Raw genomic sequence first — 20,153 nt, forward strand, 5'->3', positions numbered from 1 at the left:
TTATTAGCTTTGGATGCAAAATAAACAGGAAGGAGAATATTGTTACAACCTATTTTATGTTTCCCATAATGTATAAAATAGAATTTATCACCTTGCATCTCAGGCAGATTCCAAAATTCTCTTGCATCAGAGAATCATCCAACATACCTGCCTCCTCCAAGGATATAGGATGATACAGAAATTGCAGTTCAGACATGTGAAAGAAGACACTACACTAATTTTTGCTCCTTTATCCCATCTGAAGTCATTTTATACTAGTTTCTAGATTCTGTTTTAATGCAGTTCTTTTGGGGGGGGGGGGTGGGTGGGTTGTTTAAGCTTACTTATGCAAATGAAACACTTCAGCTCTATGTCACAAATGTCGTAATCAATGCTTCTTAGCTAGTTTATGCAGGACAGCAAATTTCAATTCACTTTTAAAATTGAATAACTATTGCTACTCCTTGAAGCTTTCGGGGTCCAATAAAAAAGTTTGATTTCAAATCCAATGGTAAATCCTTCACAATCTTAAATTAACAAAAGTTATGACAATATCTGTAAGAGAGGTACAGATTTGGGACAATTTAGAATTTTCTCCTCCATCTCAACACCTTATTTTATTTTTAAAAATCACAAAAAAAAATTGTGAATGACCTTGTTCTAGTGGGAGAATGAACAACATTTAGAAAAGTAAATGATACACTGGGTATGTAATAATACCAAAATAAAACAGAAAGTCTATTCCATTAGATCATACAATTAATCAAAGAAAGAATGTGTGTCTGTGTGTGTAAAATGTGTGTGTGTTTGTGTGTGAGTGTGTACATATATATATTTATGTATATATAATATCTGTTTCTTTTAAAGCCCTGGCATTCAAGGCATCCAAAGTTATTAAAATAAAGTTCATTCACAGAACAAAAACAAATTTAATTTGAGTTGTTTGCAGATACTGCTAATTTTCATTTTTTTAATTAAAAAATGTGTTAATGTGAACTATGTGCAGGGTTTGTTCCTAGTAGTGGTGTTGTGCACATTGTCTCAGACTTGCTATTGTTGAAGACTTTTGCTCAGCGTCTTTCATCAATCCAAGGATGGGAAAAGGTGACCCCCGACAGAAGTGGAGGGATAGTTTTGTTCCTTCAAGGAGCAGAAGTGGGCGTTGCTCCGGTTCTCTGGGTATCCTGGTCACCTGCTACTGTGTCGGTGTCCTCTGACAAGTTCAGAGCTGTAGTTTTGTTTGACAGAAGGCCTATAATTTCTTGGGTTGGGGCAGATCCATTTGGAAGATCACTGTTGAGTAATAAGTGTCAAAAAAGGGAAAGGAACAATGAAGGGATGGAGGAAAAAAAAGAAAAAATATTAACATCGAGAAAAGACATTGGGTATAATTAAGCTATTTCAGATCACCCTTAGTATGTAATATTAAACCTTAAGCAAAAATCTCCAACATTAGTAATATTTTTTAAAGTCACATTATCTCTGCACTCTGCTAGAAATAATCTAATGTTCATAATACCTTTATCCACTCAGTCTATTGTCTCCATCTTCAGATTAACTCTAAACTGCTAATCCCCAATTTCTAATTTTTCCTTCACCTGATTGTTTGGACCATGAAACAAGATTATCTGCCTGGAGAATAATAAATCATCAAAACTGAGATGATCTATAGCAGTGATGGGTAACCTTTTTGGCACGGAGCGCTGAAAGCGTGTGCAGGCGCACCCATAATGCAATGCACATGTGACCGCTCCCCCACGCATATGTGTGCGACCATGCTTGTGCCCCCATCCTGTGAGCACGACCCCCCGTACATGCCCCTTTCATGTGCACGCAACCCTGTGCATGTCCATGCAACCCCTGCATGCTCCCTGCTGCATGTATATGCACCGTCCCCATGCATGCAAGCATGTCTCCCACATGCACCCCCCCCATATGCATGGCAGACATTCTGAAAATCAGGTGGCTGGTAGGAGGCACGCACATGCACAACTGATCTGGGGTGACAGCTCGTGTGCCCACAGAGAAGGCTCTGCGTGCCACATGTAGCACATGTGTCATAGTTTCGCCATCACGAATCTATAGGTAGAGGATATATTTTCAAAGGGTTCTGCTTGCAGTTTGTGGGTTTCCTTATTTAAATTCACATTCTCCATTAACCATGGAAAGTTGCACCTACAGTACTTGGACACACTGTTCCCTCTATGGTGTGCGGCTGCGCGGCCGCGCACATGGAAAGAAACCCCCGCACAGCAGTTTCTAACTGCCGCGCAGAGATTTCTACCAAAGCAAACGTGGGGAAGTCCTTTGCAGGCAGCTAGAACTGGCCGCCCGCAAAGGACCTCCCCAGACTTGTTTTGATGAGCCGCCCGTGGCAGTGGTGCCTCTCCCTCCATGCGGAGCACCTGAGCTGACCCCCGCGTTATCCCTCCCCCTTCCTCCTCTGCCGTGCTTTTGAGGCCGCGGGAGCTAGTAGGAAAGCGGAGGAGGTGGAGGCAGCGGCAGGGGTAACCCAGAGCCCAGCTGAGGTGCTCCGAGCGGAGGCACCACCGCTGCTGCTATGGGCGGGGGCGCCAGCGGGAGCTTTGCCGGCTTCACCGGCAAAGGAGAAGAAGCAAGAGGACTGGCGACTTTGCAATGCAACCCCCTGGTCCCGCCGGCCACGGATTTGATTTGGCGTAAGCGGGGGCCGAACACATGCTGCGTCGACTTTGCGCCGCGTCTTTCCTGTGAGGCGGAGTAATTCAACCCCCCCCCAGAACGTGTGTGTGTGTGTTGGTGTGTGTGTGTGTGTGTGTGATTCTGCTTGATGAGATGGTGGTAGAAAAAGTATACAAATTGCGAATTGGATCAAAATTGGTGGCCAAAGGAGTGGAGGGAAGGAAGGAAGGAAGGAAGGAAGCCCTGCCCCCTGTGAAAAAAACTGAAGATGGAGCAGTGAATGGATAAACCATAAAAGCAACAAACAGTTAATGCGTAAGTAAGCTGAGGAGCAAGTTCTCAACTAAGGAAGCAATATAAGAAAGAAATATAAAAAGCTCAATATGCCAAAACACTTATTTTAGTCTTCATTTAATTACTTGTATTGTAGTCTGATGTAACATCTTTTTAAAGTTAACGTTAGTTAGAAAAGATAGGGTACAAAATTTAAATAATAAAAAAATTGTACATTCATTTTGTATTTATATATTATATTTATTACATTTATATTCCACATTATATATTTGTATTGTTATTTTAGTGTTTATTTCAATTTTGATAGATATTATATTGATATATCAATACTGATTTTAATCATGCTAAATAACAATTACTGCTATTATTTATCAGCATTAAATATTTACAGTTTTTAATATTGAGTTAGTCATATTTTAGAATAATAGCATTATCTTTTAATAGGATAATTGGCAAAATCTAATTCAAATGTGATGGGTTGCATTCCAAAGGAATGTGAGAGGACAGGTTGCCTGCAAAATGCCAGGACCCCGGCTGTTGGTGCCATGTCTCTCTCTAGCCAGTCTAACAATGTAAAAGCTGAGCAGAGAGCCTTTTTTTTTCAGCGTGAGCGGAAAAGTATAGTGTTTGAGTGGCACTTTTCATGCCTGGCATTCATCAGGCTGAAACCTTGCTAGCAATCGGCGCTTGACGCTTGGAATGTTGCGCAAATGTCCAGCAGACGTGACAGCAGTTCAAACTGTTGCTCTCTTAGGTGCTCAGGCATGGAACTGTGCAGCTCAAACACTGTACTTTTCCGCTTACACTGAAAAAAAATTAGAGGGAACATTGCTTGGACATCCCCATCACCATTTGGGACATTCCACAAGTAGGATAGTTTGTTAGAACTCTGTCTCTAGCACATTATCCTAGCAAACATGAACAGAAGCAATAATTGGGGAAAGGTAATCTAATATTTATATCTTTGACCGATGGGGTAGGAGTGTGCACTTAGCACACATCTATTAAAGATCTGGAAATACAACAAGATTGGACTGCTCTTTCCAAGAATATTTTTTGAGCAGTCAAACCGCCCCATTTAAAGCTGGTAGATATTTATATCAAATAACCACCTCAAAAATCTGAACGCCTTTAACCTTAGCATGCTGCAACGTGCTTCCCATAGCAGTTTTGGAGGGCTGGTGCAAAAAAAATACCATATGAGCTGAGATTCTGTCCCTGTGCACAAGGAGCCACTGAAACTATAACTCACATCCTGCTGTACTGCATTTTTTATAATGACTAGGCTCAATTTATAATACCTTACCTCGTAAAATATCCAGGAAATACTGATCTTTTTTTACAGGCAAATACTGTTATCAAATCAGTATGAATGTAGCCAAATTTTGCTGTGCTATATGTAAAATTGGACAAACTAATTGGTCATTGTTAATCCGTAACTAATCGCAATATATTATTCTGTTTTGTCATTTATTTTTAATTTTTAATATTATTGTTTTCATGCCTTTATTTGCTGCACTGTGACTGAAATAAAGATTGATTGGTTCATATATCTTTGACACATTGTTACCTCAAGAAATTCTTTTTTTAAATTGCCTTCCCATTATTGCAAAAACAAAGTTTATCAAACTTGGCACAATGAGCATGTTCTGCTGTGTATCCAGTTATTTTGGCTCAATCTAGAAATTCTAGATCATTGCACTGTCAATAGTATTAAAGACAGTAATATTCTAAGACTGCTATGCTGGTTGACTACCAGCACCGATTTGGAGAATATCTTTGGAAGGAACCAGCATTATCATTGAAAGAAACACCTATTGAGAAAGGTCAGTCATATGCTGTATGTCCTGACTCCTGCCATTTGGAAAACACTGAAATAATCTTAAACACTAGCAGATGAAGTAAAACAATGTCAATACATAAAATGTAAATTTGCCCAAAGTAATACTTAAGTTTGAATTAAATTACCAATAAAAATAATTATATTACCTGAATGTTAGAGAAAGATCTTCAGGTGGTACTTTGCCTTGCTGTCCATTTTCAGTCTGTTTACTAGCATTCGCTTTGTTTTTTATATCCAATGAAGACTGGCTCTCCTTGGGAAAGGAAAGACAAATCCATGGTTCACAATGTACTATTAAGTTTGCTTTACTGGGAAGAAATTGTGAAGCACCAAGCCAAGCTCTACATTCATACTCACACAAAAGCTAGAGAGAAACATAATCCTAGACCAAGTTGTTTTATTTTATCAGGCTAGAAAGCTTTCCAACAAATGTGCAAGCAGCAGAGACCAAGGAAGTCTATCACCATGGGCTGGAAAACCACCGTCCCCTTTTCAAACGCCATTTAAAAAGTATTGTGTGCAGATTGTAACATAAGAGTGCTTCAGATGCTTAAGAGGATGAATTATTTGCTGTAAATTTGAGTGTTTACCAACTTTCAACTGTGGTAGCTCGCAAAATTAAATTTGTTGAAAAACTAAAACCTATAAGCTACCAGCTCTGAATATTCAAAATGACTCTTGTTCAGAAACGGTGAGAGCAGTTAACACTGCAACTCGCCAAGCAGCAGCAAGCATCTTCTCTGCCCACCTTACAAAACACTCACCATGCTTAGTTCCCGGGTTCTCTTCCCGATTTCCCTCTCCACCTGGTGCAGCTCCAAGCTCAGCTGTTCACTTGAGATCATTCCAGGCCACTTAGGAGGTGGCGGTGGGGCCTGTGGTTGGCCTGCCAAAGGGGTCGCTTCCCTCTGCAACAGCAGCCTGTTACTAACTGCCTAAATGCACAAAGCCAAGCACATACACAACTGAGCACACAAAATATACCATGCAGGCATGGGAATCAGGCCAAAATGCAGGAATATTGCTTGGCTTCTAACGCCCAACATTCTTTTTTTATTAAAAAAGGCTGATTTATTTATACTTTATAGGTTGCTCTTATAGACATGCCCAAAATAATAACACATAAAATAAGACAGATGAAGCAAACTTAAATTAGAAATATAGTGACTAAAGTAGGCATACTTCTACATTTTATAAAACCATACTTTTTATTTTGGAGGAATTTCCTGATGAATTTTGGAATTATTTTGATGTTTATGAATTCATCAATGATATATTACAATAATCCAGCTTCCATGAAAGACAACATTTTTTTCTTATTTGCCATGTGGAAGTTTATCTTCTGGAGTATATTCAGCCTTAAGCAGACCAACGAAAAGACCCAATAATTTGGCCAATGCTCACTGCAAACTGACTACATCCTAGTATGTACTTCTTGATCTGATTAAGAGTTCTAGTGGAGTACAAACTGTGAAAACACTGATATAAAGACCTCTGCAGAATTGATTTATATAGCACTGTAAGGGTTTATTTTGTCCACCTAGTCAAGGCAGTTTGGGCAGTCCCAGTAGTCATCATTAAGCAAGGACCTATGTAAACATAACTAGTGACTTCCTGCCAGCTTCCTCGTTGACTTTGCTTGTCGGAAACTGGCAAGAAAGGTCACAAATTGTGAACAAATGACTGGGGATGCTGCAACATCATAATTCAAGCATGCCCCGATCACCCAGGTCATAATCAGATGATTGCAGGGTCATTGAGACAAATGGCATTGAACAAGCAGTAGTTATAACTATAATTTGTACTAATAGTACGAGTTATAGTTATAACTACCACTTGTTCAGTGCCATTTTAAGTTCAAATGGTTGTGGAATGGTCGTTAAATGAGAACCACCTGTACAGTATCACTGTATAAATGAAAAATAGTTGAAATATTTCATTTTCAAAATACTGTTAGCACTGAAGGTTTTACATAAATAATTATAACATAATACAGGGATCCCCAGCCCCCTGGCAGGGACCCACTAGTGGGCCATGAGTTGTTTGCAACTGGGCTGTGGAAACGGCAAGTGCGTGTGCATCCCCACTTGCTTGAGCAGCAGGCGAGCGCACATACGTGCCATTCACGCAAATGGAGCTCTACATGTAGTACACCACTTGTGCGGAACCATCCCCCCTAAACTCTCCCCCCCCCCGCCAGCCAGTCCATAAAGCCAGTAAGATTGGGGGACTCTAATATAAGATATAATTTTAAAATGTCTGTCTAGAAAATGTCTGATCTGGAAGACAGCATCAATAGATACTATTGATGTCCAATGGATAATTATTACTGTACTAGTGTACATCATACTAATTTAAATGTCATTAACATGGTAAACTGAGAATTCTGGAGAATCCAAAAATAAAAACAGCCAAGCAATCCTTTTATTAGAGAACCTGTGTAGAGTGTAATTTTTAAAATATTTCTAAATATTGTTAGAAAATGGTACATTAAATTAAATATTCTAGAATATAGGGAGGAAAGTCTTCTATTCAAAGGAAGACCATTTTGTTTTAACATGTTATGTTACTGTTAATTAATTTTGCCTTCGAAGACTTACTGAGTTCATTCTTCATTAAAAAACGGCAATAGTTTGGAAAATAAGATGATAATATGCACTTTTTAATGATTAAAAATATCAATAATCTAACATAGTATTTCTATCAACTCTACAAGGAGCTACACAATTCTATCTTTTCCTATATTTGAACAAAAATTTTATTGTTGATAATTCTGATTACACCACTGTTAGGAAATCTGACTTGCATATAGTACTCCTTGCTTAATGACCGATCATTTAGCAATCATTCGAAATTATGGCAGATGGCCCCAGAGCTACTTAGTATTCATTTTCCAAGTTCTGAAGCCACCCTCGTAATCACATGATTGCATTTTGGGCACTTGGCCAGCATTTACAGCTATTTGCAGTGTTTTGCACTCATCTGGCCAGAATTTTTGGTTTTCAACCAGTTTCTAGTAAAAAAAAAAAAGTCCACATATTTGCTTAATGACTGCTGCTATAAATCGATCAGGGTCATGTGGTGATTCACTTAGTAACTGCAATGACTTATTGCCACAATACCAGGCTCAACTATGATTATAAGTTTAGGAATACGTCTATACAAGTTTTTGTATTTATAAGTTGCAATTGACAAGAAAGAGGTCAGAGAGAATCAACCAATCAGAATGATAAACAAACTGCAAATAGTCTATTGTAACAAATGACAGGAGAAAGGAACTGAAGATTGAAGCCTTGGGGCGTACGTCTCTCCTTGTCTTTGCATGACAGCATCAAGTTCTTAGAGAAAGAACTATTGCAGTAACCTAGAGGCGCCAATATGTTTAATTGAAGAAGATGGGAAATTAAGAAATAGGAAATATAATAATAAATAATGCTCTTATAACAAACAAATTGATTAAAACATAACAACAATGATATTTAAGGGGCTGCCACAAAGAAGAGGGGTTGAAATTATTCTCCAAAGCACCAGAGGGCAGGACATGAAACAGTGGCTGGAAACTAATCAAGGTGGTCCATCAGTAGAGGTTTTTAAAGAGTCTACACACCAGGGGTGTCAAACTGGATTTCATTTAGGGCTGCATCAGGATTGTGTTTGATCTCAGGGGGCCGGGGCGGGTGTGGCCAGGGCGGGAATGGCCAGCTCGACGTCACTCATGTCGGGGGCATCTGTGGTGGCCTGAACCCTCTGCCAGCGAAAACGGGCTCCTGAGCTCCGTTTTCGGCTGCAACAATGTCCTGCAACCCTCTGCCAGTGAAAACAGAGTTCAGGAGGGCTGTTTTCACTGGCAGAGGCACCGCGGGCTGGTCCTTTGCTGTTCCCAGGGCGGCCCTGTGGGCCAGGTCTAACCCTGAGTTTGACACCCTTGGTCTAGACAGTCACTTATCTGACAATGGTATAGACTCTCCTGTTTGAGCAGGGGGCTGGACTAGAAGACCAAGGTCCTTTCCACTCATTCTATTCTATTCTGTATGATATGACATGAATGCATATGTAAGTTTAATTTTGATTATTACATTAGAGCTGTAATATTGTTGTTGTTTTTGTTTTACTCTCTCCTTTTATATATGATGTATTTTAAAAAAAATTAAAGAAAAAGTTTAATGATAATAAAGAAGACTAATTATCAAGCTGGGTATTTTTCAAGCCATCCAATACTCCTCCATTAAGTACTAGCAAACACAACATGCACAAATTAAGCACAACTTGTGTTGTTTTCAACAGCAACACAAGAATTGAAGGTCTCCAGATGGTCACTCATGACCTAGACACTTGGTAAGTAGATGACTGCAATGCATTCTACACAGGGCTGCCCTTGAAGACCACCCAGAAGCTACAGTTGGTTCAGAATGCAGCACCTAGGCAATAACGGGTATGTTGCAGTATGTACATGAATATCCACTGCTCACAGGCTACCAGTTGTCTTGCAGGTACAACTCAAGGTGCTCATTAGTAAAGTAATAGCAATAGCAATAGCAGTTAGACTTATATACCGCTTCATAGGGCTTTCAGCCCTCTCTAAGCGGTTTACAGAGTCAGCATATTGCCCCCAACAACAATCCGGGTCCTCATTTTACCCACCTCGGAAGGATGGAAGGCTGAGTCAACCCTGAGCCGGTGAGATTTGAACAGCCGAACTACAGAACTGCAGTCAGCTGAAGTAGCCTGCAGTGCTGCATTTAACCACTGCGCCACCTCGGCTCCTCATAATTCCCCATAAGCTACCTCATGTTGTCTTTTTGCGAAAACACAGATATTCTGGGATGAATATAGGTTATAGTCAACACTCCTGTCCATTATGCTATCATAAATTTAAATTTTCAACCCAAGAAATAAACTTTCTACATAAGTTCTCAATAAATTATGTATAGCTATCATCTGGTCTGCTATTTAGGAAAAAACAAAGAACACTATAAAAGGGAAAAGAAGTAAAACAGAGCAATAATACTGATTTCCATTATATAAGATTTATGGATCTCAAGTTTGTGAACATGTGTGGAAGTATAGGAGAAGAACAAATATCATATGCAAACGAATGCAGAATTCAATGGTACCAGCTATTTCTTCCTTAATACTGTTATTTTAAAATCACATTCAAAATGACTGAACAGTAGTGAGTTCTTCATTCTGAAATTCTGTGACATTTACACTGTTCTGTCACCCTCCCCTTTTCATTTCTCTAGTTCTTTCTAAGAAAAAGTACTAAGAATACATACCTCAAGTCCTCGTGTCTGCTGACTTATCTGATGGTTTAATTGCTGTAGTTCAAGACGAAGCTGCTGTTCTCTCTCAGATGATGGCAAAGATTTCCCATGGTTAGCAATGTCTGTCATAGATAATCTCTCCCTTTTCGGATAGATAATTGTTTGGAAGGGGAAAAAGTTTTTGTTGTTGTTGTTGTTGTTCTTGCTTCTCAGTTTAATTGAGAAAACTTAAAACATGTATAGCATGTGCAAGTTCAAATCCCCTACCTGTCACCAAGCCGTCCCTGAGAAGGTACATTTTGATGGGGTGAGTATGGTGAACCTCCCCATGCATTGTGTGTTCCATATGGACTGTAATCTATAAAGAACAGAAAAAAAACTATATAAAAATTATTCATTACAATTATTGTAATAGAAATCAGCCTTCTGTAAAGACTGCATTTACAACAGATTACTATGAGTCACCATTTATTTTTATACATATTCTCTCTCTTTGAAAATATTGGTTCTATGTGAAACAAACAGGGTCTTTTTTAATGTTTGCCACAATTTTAATAGGTCATAGTTTTCTCATTTTTTAAACAGCTATAGTTCACAGCAAATAGATCTAAACATGCATATCTCAAAACTGCATGGGCCAATCTGTAACTACCTTATTACCTCCTCTATGAAGAATGAAGCCATCTTGGCTGATTTTTCCATCAATTTTCCTTAGCAATATACAAGGTAGCAACATGATCTTTAGTTTCTAGCTTTTATCTCTCTCTATGGTTGTATGATTCTTGTTTATTTTAATCACGTGTATTGTGTTTTATGTTCCCTTTCCCCCCTGTGAGTTGTTCGCCGCCCTGAGTCCCTCCCGGAGAAGGGCGGCATACAAATAAACTAAATCTTAATCTATGTAACTCTAAATTCAACTAGTGGATCTCAGCTGAGATTTCCTTTAGGAAAAGAATCCTGCATCTTTAGTGCTTCATTTGTAAACCTGCTCAACAATTGGCTCCATTTCTACTATAATTGTTCTGGTGAATTCATAAAAGGATACTGCCCAGCTTTTCATTATTTCTATTTAAAACTAAAATTTTGAATGATCTGAAAATAACCTTTTCTAGCAAAATAATGAAAAGAACAGAAATCTGTCTATACCCAGAGATTTATATATTTTAAATAAATAACTCATTTCTCCTAGTCTGCAAGTTAACATTAATGCCACACTGAATCTCATAATTTGGAACACAAACTTTAAAAAATATTTTTTTTTATTGAATAGTTTTTTCAGTTTTTTTAACACAATTATCATCTTTGCAACATTTTCACATTGGCATACCTCCACTATACCATTTTTGTCCATACATGTGTACATATACTTCTGAAGCCACGTCTTGCCATCCTGCAATAAATGGGAAGATTCCTTCTCCAAATGCACAATTTGGAGAAGAAGCCTTCCAAATGATTGCAAGAATGATCGTGTTTTCTACCCTTCCTAGGCTAGAAAGGTAGAAAACTAACACATACCATCGTCTTGATGGTTAGGAATCTTTTTGGCCTTCAGAATGACAGCATTTGCTAACTTTCTAGCCCTAGGAAGCTAGCAAATCTTCAACATTTGAGGTCTGTCCCTGAAGCCCACCAAGGAATTTCCTCTCTCTGCTGTGTGAGGAAGGGAAATCCCTTAGTGCAGTGGTCTCCAACCTTGGCAACTTTAAGACTTGTGGACTTCAACTCCCAGAGTTCCTCAGCCAGGTCTTAAAGTTGCCAAGGTTGGAGACCACTGCCTTAGTGCACTGAAGGAATGGACCTCAAATTCTAAAGATCTGAGGTCCGGTCCTGAAGCTTGCTGAGGTACTTCTCCTTTACTTGCAAATTTCACCGCCATCTTCCCCATTGAAAGGAAGGGTCATGTGACGGGGGAGGGGCAGAGTGACCTTTTATGCTGGCCGGAAGTGCTTTAACTTTGAGTACTCATTAAACAATCAGTTATAAGTTGAGGGCTACTTGTATTCCCCTATTCATGGGAAGCCTGCCAACCAATGTCTAGACTCATTTCCATAACCAAGCCACATAATGTTTCAAAGCTACTACAACCCCCTGCCCCCCCCCCCCAAAGAAAACAAAACTTTATACCTGAAACACTGACTGGTTTTGCAGAAGCCCCTTGAACTGCCATGGCTTGCATGGGGCCTGGATTCTGGTACATTGCTTTGGAAGTACGTGAGATGGCACCAAACCTTGACACTGTAGGCCTATCTCCAAAGGGAATAAGATCATCATCACCAGTCTCTGCGGCTCTCCTTTGTAAATCCAAGCGTTGATCTCGCATTCCCTTGCTGTCCACATTCTGGAGTGACAGAGTAAATGATCAGAATGACAAAGAAAGCTTCTCCTTTTTAGTTGACATATTTCTCAGATGTTTCCATATCACAATTATGGTGGGAGGGGCTCTGATTGGAGAAAGACACTTGCACAACAGTAATTTTTCAAACTTGTAAGCAAATATTAACAGCATTCAGACTATTCTTTGCAGGCTAAATATTTAGTAATATGAATGTACAAATTAAGCAAAGGCCTTTGGAGGTAGATACAATAAAATAATTGCTTTATCCATGGAACATTATTCCTTTCTCTCAAAAAATACTGTATTACCAGGCCATTATGAACTTCGGGAAAATTTTATAATGTATAACTTTATATGAGTGGAGCATAGCTGCAGAAAAAAATATCCATAATCATTATTTCAAAGCTTTCTCCCCAATTTTACTTTATATATATGAAATTATAAACAAGGAGTGGGAAGAGATAAATTCGAACTCGGCTACATACATACAATTAGGAGAGAGAAAGACTGGAACAAGGAAAGTCAATGGGGAAGCCAGCAGGAAGTCTCAGACATTTGAGGTCCTTGCTTAACAACCCACACAATAGCAACTGGGACTACCAGAACTATGATCACCAAGTGGTGCAACCATATGCCTTTTTGACTTATAACCATGTTCTTTCACGACTTGAGTTTCCAGTCCCAATTAGCGTTGTTAAATGAGGACTGCCTGTACACTGTTACTACTGATCCTTAAACTTCTTGTCAGCTGCTGCCATATCATCTGCAAAAGTCTGGAGAATCTCCATTGGAAACCTTTGTCTAATCTGGTCACCTGGCAATTTACCAATTACCAAGAGTACATCGCTGGTTTTTTTTTTTCAGCATGCTTACCACCATCTCCACAAGACCCACTGCCACAATGTCTTTGGGTTTTGCATCTTTGGTTCCAATGTAGGAGCCAATAGTGTCACACGACCAGGGAGAGTACTGGCTGTAATCATTTCCTTTGTATTTGCCTGCTACCTTCAGATCTTCATCCAAGTACTGCATAAAAACAAAGCCCACTCATGTCAGAGAAAGAAAGCATTATGCTGTCATTTGGAATTACCTTGTCTAGACTAATTGCAGATAAGAACATTTATTAAACATTTGAGACAACCTATGAGGTTTGGGATTTCTCATACTTTTAAAACTAATTCCTAATCTCTGGGCTCTTGTACTCTAATTTTCTCCACGAGGAGAAAAATGGCAGGAGAGACTTACCTGAGCAACTTGCAACCTTCCCTGCCAGCTTTCCCATTAATAGTGGCTGTGGGAAGATGGCAAGGAAGGTTGTAAATGGCAATCATATGACTGTGGCTCACTGCAATGTCATAATCATGAGCCAGGCATTAAAATTTCCATATCACAATTATGTGATCAGGAGGACGTTGTGATAGCTGCAACTTCTTAAGTCGTAAGTCCCCCTTGTTCAGCATTTTTGTAACTGTGAATGGTTGTTGAATGAGGGGTTGTACCCAAAGAACTACTTGGAATCTGTAATTCTAGAGCACCGTGACCTTCAAAATGGTCTACGCCACACTATACTACAGTTCACTACCCTGACGTCCTTATTTAGAGAAGAAGCGATTATGATTAAACAAAATATATTTTATTGGCATTATTTCATGATTGGGATTGTTAGAATGTACTCTCCTTACTTCTACATTATCTTTCTAAGTGTGAAAAGATGAGTCCAAAGTCTTTGGCAGTTGGTTACCAGCCTTGTGAACACTGATAATTCTTTTTTGAGGTCTGCAGAAATTTGTTTTGAATGGGACATGATTCATTTCTACAACTATCAATCATGAAATGCAGACTGAGGGTGCCTGCCATCAATATTTTAATGGGAAGAGCCCCTCAAACTCAGTGTCTGATTATCATCTCAGTGATTGGAACACCTGATTCAACTTTTCCCTTAAGATAGTTGGTTAGTATAATAGGATTTAGATCATGGCATAATATTCTTCAAACAGGTCATTAGGACAATTTCTCATATTTTTAAACCCACATGTATCATATTTTCTACTAAATTGTTTTAAACATATGCTTACCTCATCAGTGTGTAAAGAATGAGGCAGGGTTGGGGATGATGCAAATGGTGGTGGGGAGATGACCTTCCTTTCTTCCAGCTGAGCCATAATTTCCTTTCGCCTTCGATGCAATTCATCTAAACTCGGGTGTGGCTGAGGGGGAGCACGAGTGTAATGCTCCTGGAGGTTTTTAAAAAAATGCAGGTATGAAGATTCCTGTATTCTACAAATGAATTTAAATCTACAATCCCAAAGTTACAAGATACTCTAGCAAAGCAGCAAAATTATTTCAATACAGGTTTCTCAGAAATCCCCCCCCCTTCTTAGATTCATTAACGTCTGTTGAGTCATTATCAATTTCATAAGGCGAAAAGGGCAAAAGCGAAAACTGTTCTGCTAAACAGCATTTTTGGAGAAAATTAGGAATGCTACCTTACATTTCCACAAAATTCATGTAAGTTTTTAATATTTTAACATTTTATATTTAAGTTTTGATTTCTTTAAAAATGAAAACATACCAAATTAACCACCTTTTTGGTGACTGAAGGAACGGAAAGCTATTACAATCCAAATGATACATTTCCAGGTTTCGAATCTGATAATCTGTTAGTTATATTGCTAAATGTATTAATGTGCTTTCTAATAATTGATACTGGTTTTCCATGAACGTTTGACTATAGTCTTTACCTGATTATACTTAGTGACCAAAAAAAAAGGTCACCAAAGCCACATATATAGGAAGCAATCTTGCTTCATTAACACTTATACAATCAGAAAGCATAAATATGAATAATCTTAAATAGATGTTTGCAATCTGCTCAGTTTCACTTTGAAGAAAGTAGGAGACCACAAAAGTTAACAGTTCATTGTCTGCAGACATTAGAACACAGCTGCAATTTATATTCTATCATTTACTGGCTATCCAGATATTTAAAACTCACATTGGCCTCTCAAGAGATACACAGTCACTTTGTCTCTCTAAACTCTGGAATGTTCCAAAGCAATATATGCCGACTGCTATATAGTTATTCTTATTCATTGCTACACATCAGAAATATTATCTATCTGTTTGATATGTGTATCTGTGAATGAATGGCTTCAGCAAAGCAAAGCTTTAAAAAAATCCTCTAAAAATGAAAGATAGAAGTACTTAGGCTATTTTTTTAAGCCAGGGTCTCCAACCTGTGGGCCACGGCCCAGGACAAGGTCTATTTGCAAACAGGTGGCGCGCGCGTACATGCACGCAATCTGACTCACACGAGCAGTGGGCGTTGGCACTTGCAGCCATTTGAGTGGTGGGCACCAGTGAGCAAGTGCCTGCTGCTCACACAAATAAACAACGTGAGCGCGCGCACTTGCCTGTTCTGACCTAAGCTTCCCAAGAGGATGAAGCAAACTCCTTGTCATGACAAAAACCCCTTTGTTTGGGGTTTGTGAATTCTGCTCATTCACATCCAACAAAGTCTTTTAAGGGAGTATTTACAGTCACAGACATTATCTGGCTTGGAGAGCTGACAGGCCGATGTCTACAAAACTTGGCAAGGAGCCTCGGAGAGTCACGAACCAATTAAGCAAATTAATTGTCTCCTGAAAACTCCACTCCCCTTTCACTCCTCTTTTATTTCCTCTGGGAGGGGACATTCATCGTCCACCTGTGGCCTTACTCCCAAGTTGACCCCTGTTCTTTAGCTGTTCCCTTGTCTGGCAACTCTGGACATGTGCACACTGGGAACAGGCTCCAGCTGTTCGTCTGCCTCACTGATGTCTGACTCTGGAGGCAGCTGGTAAGTGGCACACGGCTCTGGCCCCCTCTCAGCCTCCGACACAGAGCCTTCTTCACAGCTTTCCCCAGACTAAAGGGCTGGCCCAGGTTCCTCCCCAACCTCCTCACTGTCCGAATCTGCTGCCAGGTCTACTAGCCACTGGCGGGCCACAATACTGCCCCTCAAACAAAACCATCCCCTCTTCCCCCCTAACCCCCCACCCAAGGCTACCAACTGGAAAGGTTGGGGAACACCGCTTCAGGTCATTGCAGAATAAATTCTGGTCTTCCTGCAAACTGAATTCTGTTCTGGAATTTGAGAGATGGAGAAATGCAGTTTTGTCCTATTTCTTGATTTACAACAATCAATTATAGGTTTTTAATGCCTTGAACCTCCCTCATTCTTTTCAGAAGCAAAATTAATTTTAAAAAACAGAGATAAATTTAAAATTTCAATTTAAATTGTGAAATGTGCACATCTTGGCTTTTCTTGCAATATTTATATTTTGCTAGATTTTTAAAACTAAACTCAGAATATACATTGCTCTGAGTCAACTTGCTTTGTTAATTAGAGGTACTTAATGAAGCTATCTACCTGTAAAATGGGACAATTGCTGCAAGAATTAAATCTAAAAATGGCATTAAACATTACTATTACCATAATCGTAAAATTAAAAAAAAATGTATCATACTCTATGATATGAAGGTCTAATCTGATTCAGATGTGGTCCAACCGGATAGTAGCCCTCCACTTGTTGGTATCTGTCTCTTGTTTCAGGTACGTATGGTGATACAGCAGGTGGAGAAATTTCAATTGGAACAGGACTTCCTCGGATAATATCTTCCCGTTGGTATGGCTGAGCAGCAGGATAAACACGTCTGCTGTCATAATGGGGAGGATATACAGGTTGACTCATGGGAGGGTATTGCTGTGGCTGTGCACTGTATTGTGAGTTCATGATGCGATCTTGGAGATAGGGTGCATAATGTTGTTCTACAAAAGGAGGACCTGGTTCAGGAATAGATGATGGGGGTCGGACGAATCGAGACATACACTGTAGTGATTGAGCTGGAGGATAATATACACCTAAATATATGAAACAAGATTTAGAACAATATTTAGTCCATTGTTTTAACTACTTCAGAGACTCAGAATAAAATAAAATAAAATGTCAGTTAAGTTTTCCCCACTTACATCTGAGGACATACATTTATTTTTGCAAACTACATCTGTCGTAAAAGATGATGGAAAGCATCATATTCTGATGATAGAATTTAACTAATATTTACTATTCAACCACAAAAAGAGAAAATCGTATTTTATTTCAAGATCAAATTTCATGTAGATGGGATTTACCTGCTTGATAGGTTGGAGGCTCAAATGGGGGAGCTGTTCCTCGAGGATCTGGATAGAACACATCAGTTTGCTGAGCTGGGTACAACTGGGAGCCTCGGGGAACTATTTGGAGCTGCTTGCCTACCGAAATTGGAGGCAAGTCTGTAGGTCCTCGGGGGGGCCCTGGGTGGGAGCTCTTGGAAACGGGTTCCAGCCTAGATGAGACAAACACAAAGTTGCAGCAATTACAACTTAGTATAGATATGGTTTTATTGTTGCTGTGTGCTCCCATTTACGTGTGGGAAACTTAGAAGGATTTCTCTCCCAAATATTGCTAACGGTGATTGATGATGACAAGCAGCAGTTTCCAATGACCTGAGAGAGGATTTCTAACAGCCCTACATCTTGGAAATGACCTTAGGATCACCTGATTCCAAGCACATGCTCTTCTGTTGTATTCTGCCATTAATTTAAGCATCCCACCCTTACGTTCCTCACTGCAGGAAACCCCATGCACTTTTCCTAATATCAGATGGTTTTTATAATGCCACTTCATTTTTATTTATTTGATTATGTCCCACCTTTATTACTTTTACAAATAATGTGGCAAACATATCCAACACATCTTTCTCCTCCTATTTACCCACAAAAACAACCATGTGAGGTGGATTGGCCCGAGAAGAACTGGTTCAAGGCCACGCTGCTGGCTTTCATGGCTAAGGCAGGATTTGAACTCATGACTTCTTGCTTTCTAGCCTGGCTCCTTAACTATTACAGCAACAATCTTACAAAGATTACAATTTGTTTTCTTATCCAATGTAAGCAGAAATCTCAATAGTGGCACCGCTTGAGCGTGACCAGGTTTAGAAACTAAGGAAGGCTGGCACAGTCAAATTTTGGATGGAAAATTTCAAAGAAATATTACAGTGGTTGGTCAAACTGGGAAGTTTTAAAACAGTATTTTGAAAGAAAACCATTGCAAATTACTTCCACATTATTAGCAGTATATGAACATGAACAGGAATCAAATTCAAGTTTAGGGAGTTTTTATATGTTGAATACAGGTTAATCTCCTAGGCCAGGGGTCTCCAACTTCTGGGCCACGGCCCACTACTGGGCTGTGAGCTCTTTGCAACCATGCTGTGGAAACAGCGAGTGAACATGTGCTCCATGTTCCATTTGCATGAGCGGTGCTCGTGTTTGCTGGCCCTAGCAGGGAATGACCCCCCCCCCCCAGCGGTCCACAAAACTGGAAAAATTGGGGAACTCTGCCCTAGGCTTTGATTCTGAAAAAAATGACTTACAGATAGAAAAAGTTGTACATATCAAATTATATACAAGCTGCCTGTAAGAATCAGTGCAGAAGTATATACTCTGTATTTTGAGCACATACAATTTTGGCATGTGGAAGCATGTGTGGATTACTCTTCTGCAAGCTAATTTATATTGTCAAATTCCAAGAGATTAAACAAAATAGAAGCATACAAATCAGGAGGTGATCCAGGAGCACTACTACTATGGTGGTCCATCTTCCCCGATTTCATGACCGAGTCGTAACTGGAGTCAGTTCCACGAGAGATAAGTTGTGTCACTGTACTGCCTGGTGAAACAATCCCATTTGGCAAGGTAGAGGGTTTCCTATTGGGTAAGTCCACTGTTGCTTCATCTGAGATAATAGCTGCTGCTGGCAGGCCCACTTCATTTAGTTGACCCAAGGAGGCACTCAAAGGTCTTCGAGGAACTAGACGTTTGTTCATCTTGCGAAATCTTCAAGAAAAAAACATATGGTAATCAATCAACAAAACAAAAAGAATTGTTGCAGTTGAAACAGGATACATTTTAATTCAGGCCCAATATTTACAAATATTATAAATACATGTGGATTGCATACAACTAGATAATACAAGTAGCCCTTGAATGACTATGGTGATTGGGATTGGAATTTATATTGCTATACAATGCGGTTATAAAATATGGCATCACATGACTGCATCACTTAGCAACCAACCCAGCACTCCACGTTCCCATGATTAAATGAACTCCACCAGTTGTTAGCTGAGGACCCATCCCAAGTCAAGCCATTCTGAGTTTGATCCCTCCCAGTCCCAAGCTTTAGTTCTTCTAAGGTAAAGGACTGCCTCCTCCCAACATCCCTCTCCCCATCTGCATCTCTGGCTGCCCTATATCCTGCCTTGACTGCAGCAATGGGTGAGCTCCCCCCCCCCCCGGGGATGAGTCCCACCACTGTTGTATCATCTGCAAATTTAATAATAGTATTCCTGGCGTGAACGGGAATGCAGTCATGTACATAAAGAGTATAGAGTAAGGGACTCAACATGAAACCCTGTGGTGTACCAGTGTTAAAAATAAGGGCTGAGGAGATATGATGCAGAACTAAAATCTACAAAAAGCATCTTCACATAGCCTACCCCCATTCCAAATGAGTCAGAGCAGTGTGAAGAGTGATGTCTATAATATCCACGGTAGATCTATTTGTTCTGTATGCAAACTGGTGTTTATCAAATGTATGCGGAAGACCAGAAATGAAGTGCCGACAGACTAGTTTCTCAGAGCACTTCATGATGATAGGAGTGAGTGCCACTGGTCTGCAATCACTGAGGTTAT

General features: G+C 39.6%; 1 protein-coding gene across 2 annotated transcripts in view; it reads right to left on the reverse strand.

Annotated features, from left to right (window-relative positions):
• Window positions 1-296: 296 nt before the first annotated feature.
• RC3H1 (ring finger and CCCH-type domains 1) overlaps window positions 297-20,153 on the reverse strand; it is a 61,134-nt gene continuing 41,277 nt past the window's right edge. For both annotated transcript variants that reach the window (XM_087726760.1, XM_087726761.1), the window contains exons 10-20: window positions 19,014-19,295; window positions 17,550-17,743; window positions 16,885-17,279; window positions 14,452-14,610; window positions 13,250-13,402; window positions 12,166-12,379; window positions 10,309-10,399; window positions 10,054-10,183; window positions 5,542-5,712; window positions 4,924-5,030; window positions 297-1,272 (exon numbers count right to left, since the gene is read on the reverse strand). In XM_087726760.1, the coding sequence (XP_087582886.1) occupies window positions 1,122-1,272; window positions 4,924-5,030; window positions 5,542-5,712; window positions 10,054-10,183; window positions 10,309-10,399; window positions 12,166-12,379; window positions 13,250-13,402; window positions 14,452-14,610; window positions 16,885-17,279; window positions 17,550-17,743; window positions 19,014-19,295 (2,047 nt within the window). In that variant the 3' untranslated portion in view covers window positions 297-1,121. The remainder of the gene's footprint in view (window positions 1,273-4,923; window positions 5,031-5,541; window positions 5,713-10,053; window positions 10,184-10,308; window positions 10,400-12,165; window positions 12,380-13,249; window positions 13,403-14,451; window positions 14,611-16,884; window positions 17,280-17,549; window positions 17,744-19,013; window positions 19,296-20,153) is intronic.

The sequence above is a fragment of the Thamnophis sirtalis genome, unplaced genomic scaffold (genome assembly GCF_051295495.1).
Source record: "Thamnophis sirtalis isolate CommonGarterSnake01/CBP01778 unplaced genomic scaffold, rThaSir2_p1.2 scaffold_12, whole genome shotgun sequence".
NCBI lineage: Eukaryota > Metazoa > Chordata > Lepidosauria > Squamata > Natricidae > Thamnophis > Thamnophis sirtalis.